The sequence below is a fragment of the Anneissia japonica genome, unplaced genomic scaffold, assembly GCF_011630105.1.
Source record: "Anneissia japonica isolate Jap-2015-1 unplaced genomic scaffold, ASM1163010v1 scaffold287923_len1623670_cov205, whole genome shotgun sequence".
Classification (NCBI taxonomy): domain Eukaryota; kingdom Metazoa; phylum Echinodermata; class Crinoidea; order Comatulida; family Comatulidae; genus Anneissia; species Anneissia japonica.
Window position 1 is genome coordinate 167,437 of NW_022721637.1, and position 5,505 is coordinate 172,941.

At 36.3% G+C, this 5,505-nt stretch overlaps 1 protein-coding gene across 4 annotated transcripts in view; it reads left to right on the plus strand.

The window, feature by feature from the left end:
- Window positions 1-5,505, plus strand: part of LOC117111683 — a 15,360-nt gene that overhangs the window by 1,249 nt on the left and 8,606 nt on the right. The window contains exons 1-2 of one of the 4 annotated variants that reach the window (XM_033254664.1): window positions 3,835-4,227; window positions 5,049-5,158. In XM_033254664.1, coding sequence (XP_033110555.1) covers window positions 5,081-5,158 — 78 coding nt within the window. In that variant the 5' untranslated portion in view covers window positions 3,835-4,227; window positions 5,049-5,080. Of the gene's footprint in view, window positions 1-3,834; window positions 4,228-5,048; window positions 5,159-5,505 lie in introns of those variants that run through there. The other 3 variants (XM_033254666.1, XM_033254665.1, XM_033254663.1) reach the window with 3 other exon arrangements.

A 5,505-nucleotide genomic window follows, 5' to 3' on the forward strand; every position in this document is an offset into this window, starting at 1 on the left:
TCACACCCTGATTTTGATTTTTCCCGCTCTGACTCTTTGCTATTTTGGTTAGGAGCTGTGGACCTCAGGTGATAGGTGATTTTTTCTTTTTCAGCTTTAGATTTTTCCATTTTCAGTGGGCGATTTTTCGTTTTGGTATATAATATGTGCATACGGCAATGAAGTAGTTTCCGTTGACCGGGGCACCAATAAAATTGATGGTTTGTGTAAGAAATTTTAGGAGCAACAAGGAATACACGTCTTTACAGCATCGTAGTTAGGAAATTGGCCTACCGTAACAAGAAATGCACGCAAAGAATTTGAGAATTTTAGGCACTTTCAGAGGATGCATTTGTCAAGGGGTGGAGAAAGATTTTCCAAAGATGGATATTTTCCCCTTGTCCCCGTCTCTTATACGCATCTAGATGTGTAAAAGAGTGGAATTGATCAAAAGTCCCTAAAATGTGCAATTTTTAGAGGAAATTGGGCCATGTTAACAAGAAATGCGCGCGAAATTTGAGGTTTTTAGGCACTTTCAGGGGATGAAAGGGCATTTATAAAGGGGTTGGGAAGATTTTTCAAAGATAGATATTTACCCCTTGTCCCCCAGTGGTTACGCCATCGGGCAGCATAGATCAAAAGAGTTATGACAGTTTTTGAAGTGGAGAAAGTGTTGCAGGGTGTTGTGAGTCTGGTCATTATGATATCTTCCTTTTTATTCTTGTCTTTATTTTTCTCTTCTCTTTTTCTATCCTTTTCTTTTCCTCTTCTTTCTCTTTCCCTCCCTTTCCCCTCTTTCTTTTCTCTTATTACCCAGCCCGGTACGACGGCTTGGTCAGCCCGATAAAAACCGTCAGGGGAGGGGCAGTTTTCCCCCTGCCCCCACGCCTGTTACGGCACTGGCTAACACGCCAATCACACCCCCCCCCAATGAAAAATATTTTGCTACGCTACTGATAATAGGTCCATGGTACAACATTATAGGCATACATATCAAAAACAGGCTGAGGCAGCATTCCTAAAAGTGAACCAAATCACTATGTAGTTATTGAACTTTATTTTATTTTGTAACTTTATTGAACTATTCCATTTACCCTTAGATATTTATACAATAATATACAATTAATACTTTTAAAATTAAAACAGGACTTGTTCAATTTAGGGGTAGTGTACTGAGTCGTTGTGACTTGTAACACGGGGGAACCACAGGGGTGTGTTCTGTCGCCCTTGCTCTTTTCGTTATACTCTTTGAATTGATAGTTGTATAACCACGGAGTATGGTTTATACACCCCTGAAAAAGTATTCAAATTTGGGTCAGGACCCAAATAAGGGTCGCCAAGATATTTTTCAGGGTTTCCATATGGTGCTAATATTGAGCTATTTCACATACATGATACTGTATGAAATTGTCATGATATGTGTCTGCCTCATTGAGGTTGTTGTCGGTAACTAGGCCTACAGTTGTTCCTGTCTTTGTGTACGCATCGTTTCCTGAATTGAAACTAAAAGACGCATCTCACGGGAAAGAACAACTAGTCTTTTTTCTTCTATCATATTGACCTTAATTCTATGTTTGCTTATTTCATGGTGGTTGTAAAACTTCGTGCGCTCGGTCTCACCATTGTTTTTAGCGTACGCAAAACCTTACCGACTGGTAATGGATTAAGTCTAAACTACAGTCGAGAATAAATTAAGAATAAATCTGCTAATTTAGAGTGACAGTGTGTCATATTCGCATTTCCGTGAAAAAAAAGCGTCTTTGAATAATCATTTCAAATTGATTAACAAGCAGCCATATGATTTTTTGGGTGGGGTGGGGGGCGGGAAACAGCTTGCCTATAGGGGAATATCTGATCAACACGAAAATAAAGTTAAAACTGGAATGAGAGCCGCGACCCGATAAAATATATACATAGGCCTAAATATTAAAAATCTCCATGAAATAAACAAACAGGAATCAAGGTCAATATGCAAGAAGGAAATCTATGTGGTTTAGGAAACGAATCTTCAAACATGGTTACACCAAGGATGTATAAAGGTTGCACTTAAACAAATCAAGGAAGGGTAAGTGAGTCAATAGTAAAAAGTATATCTAATTCCAAAAATTGATGAATTCCTAGAATCCAGGGAATTGCAAAATATTTCTTTATATTAGACTAAAAGTCAGCCCACACGAAAGTATTGGGGACTCAACGACTAGGTTTGTGTCACATAATAACAAATTTAGGAATATCTTGTGTTTTGAATTAGCATCATTGATGATGTTAACAGGAACATGATGAATCGCTTAACCGAAAACTCAAACTGGTACACTCCTAAACATTAAAATTAACGTTATTTTTAGAAACAATCTATAAATCTAATTGGGCACTTCACTGATGCTAACGGAATACACGAACACCAAAATTGTTATCCGCTGTTGACAGTAAAGAACAAGCACGTTCATTCGTATGTCTAACCATGGAGGTATAAAATATATGGTCTAACAGGCTATTATGAAATATTAATATATTAAAACAAATTGTCTTGAAAAGCCCAGTTTTGGATTTTTTTAAGCTTATGCTAACAGTCTTCTATCAATGTTTTATTTTATGCTAGCAGCTATTTGAGGCTGGTCTATAGCTATTTCAATGCTTTATACAGTAGCCATTTCAGTGCTTTCTATAGCTATTTTATGCTAGCTTATGCTGGCAGCATTCTATATCTATTTCAAGGCTTCCTAAAGATGGTTTATACATGGAGAAAATAGAACATCTCTATGTTCTATTTCTCTATGGTTTATGCTAGCAGTCTACTGTATCTCTTCAAATGCTTTCTAAAGCTAAACCAATGCTTTTTTTTATGCTAGCAATTTCAGGCTGGTAAAAGTGCTATTAATGCTTTCTATTGATTTTAACCAATATTGTGGCTATAGCTATTTCAATACTTTCTATAGCTAGTTTATAGTAGCTGAGGCTAGAAGCCTTCTACAAATATTCCAATGCTTTCTAAAGCAATTTCAAAACTTGTTTTGACCCGGAATATTGTGGCTACGTGAGATTCTACTGGCTACGTGTTGGGGCGGAAGTTACAATTACCTTTTAACGAACAATCGAACATTCCGAACATGATTGTTTTGGACGATACAGTATGTCGAGAAAATGTACGTGCAGGATTGTTGACCGAAGGATAAAAATGATAAATAAAATGGTTAAACCCTATAAAATAGTGTAAAATACGGTATGAATTGACATGTGAAGCATTTTGGGGAGGCTATAAAAATAGGTCTTCCTGCGAAAGTAAACACACGTTTTATGTCCATGCATCACATCACTGATCGTACGTACTAAGCAAAGGGTAATACAAAAATATTGGTGGCTTAAGATGGTTATCAATTCTAAGAAATGGTAAATAATTGCGTTACATGTCAAAGTAATGATGGGTCAGCTACCTCAAAGCATACCTAATGCAACAATTGCACTACCTGATAAACCATAGGAAAAATCAGGCTTAGATATTGTGGGTCCCAATGCTACGTATAGCACCGCCGGATTGTATTTGAAGAGAAGAAAAGAGAATTAAATTAAATTAAAAAGTACCGGAGAATTCTTATTGATTAACAAATCAGGAATTCATGGCCGGCAATATTAAGTGTTTCGAGTAAAGAGACATGTACTTAAGGGTTTAAGTAAATTCGTGGGTCCATTAATTTAGAATAAAAATTTAAAGAGGATCAGAAACATTAGTAATGGGATTATTGCGAGCATTGGACGTTTGACCTTGAATCATGGAAACAGTAACTCGTCGGAGAGGAAATTATCAATTCCTTTATCCCCCGGAATCGATTTGAGTGCCAACTAGTAAATGTGGAAAGAGCCAGAATAGAGGGACCATATAAAACAAGTTCAGATCGGGTGGTTTATAGGAGACAGATTATAAGACATCGGAAGAAGAACGAGTACGTTTGTGTTTGACGAAATTATGCAACAATTCCAGAGTTATTAACATTGTTTGTCTTGATCCTCAGAATTTAAAGGTGAGATCTATTGACATTCCATAGGACCTTATATTACTATATGGTCCCAATATTATTTTGCATAAGACAAGTGGATAAGAGACCTATCACATGCTCCACACCGTCAGAAAAAAAAAGGGAGAGTAACAAAAGTGAGGCAGGAAAGAAGAAAAGGAGGAAGGAGAAAAGAAAAAAGTGTACCTTTTTGAGTTCAGTGGGTAGTTGCTAAATACCTCGACTTCAACCGAGAAAGGTGTGTATTCTTAGGGTGACCTCATAGATTATTTTAAGCAGTAGGCCTAGTCCGTCAAAATTCCTTCATCCACTGTCGCGAGTCACGACGGCTGTGTTATCGTGTAGCTGAATTTTGTGTTGGGTCAACCGGCTTAATTGCTACAGCGATTTGGTTAACTTTTTGGTTGAACCTGGTCTCCACAAATTTCATTATTTTGTGCAATGTCAGGTTTTTTATGTTTTTATTTATTTTTTTTAATTACGGAATGGGTGTAGTAGTCTTATCTAAAACAGCTATTCCAGTGGCGTATCTGAGGGTGGGGGAGGAGGTGTTCGGTGTGCCTCAGCAACTCCCCACCCCCCATTCAGAGGATGAAAAAAATAAAAGGAGTTATTGAATATGACGTCTGAGAGTGCCATTTCTAAAAATGTAGAGGTGCCTATTCATAAAATTTGCTCACCATTGCACAATAATACAAAGATCTACAATCTTCCTAATTATATGCATTACCATGTCTTCCGCTAAGCTTAGATAGAGATGTACCTAGCACGTCATCAAAAATTTAGTTTAGAGCGTAACCGTAACGAACGCACAAGATTCGTAATTTCAAAAGTGGGATATCATATGTTGCTAACTCAGTTCTCAAATTATATAAAATTGGTAAACTTGTCCTTAAACATATTTGCATTTTCTGAATGAATTTGTTTTTCGAAATGTCGATTGCCAGTCTGTTAAAAGAATAATTATAAATTTAATGTGGATTATAAATACAGTATTACCGTTGCTTCTGTGAAATGTGTTGAAATACAAATAATAATTTATATGTGTTTCTTTTTCAGCACATAGCAATTGTATTTCCTATAACAGTGTGATGGCTGGAAGAATATTGCCTACTACAGGTTGGATGCAATGGATTTATAACTTGGTAATAAAGCCCACACCAACCCAGGTACAAATGAATCGAAGTGTGGCTTAATCATGTATAATAATTAATATATTATTTTTTTTATACACAAGCAGCAGAGGGCCCTGTCTTTAAATCCATTTGGGGCAACTCACGGATTCCTCTTCTTTAGCGTTTAAAATTTGTGTATCATTATAACATTACGGTACCGCTATACGGTTTAGAGTTGAACTCTACATCGTACTATGGTTTAGTAAAATTACCTTTTCGAAGACCTTATCTTATCGTTAAATGCTTATAAGAAGAGATTGTATCATAGGGATCTCTGTTATTTGCACTTGCAGATTCCTCTACTTTATATATATATATATATATATATATATATATATATA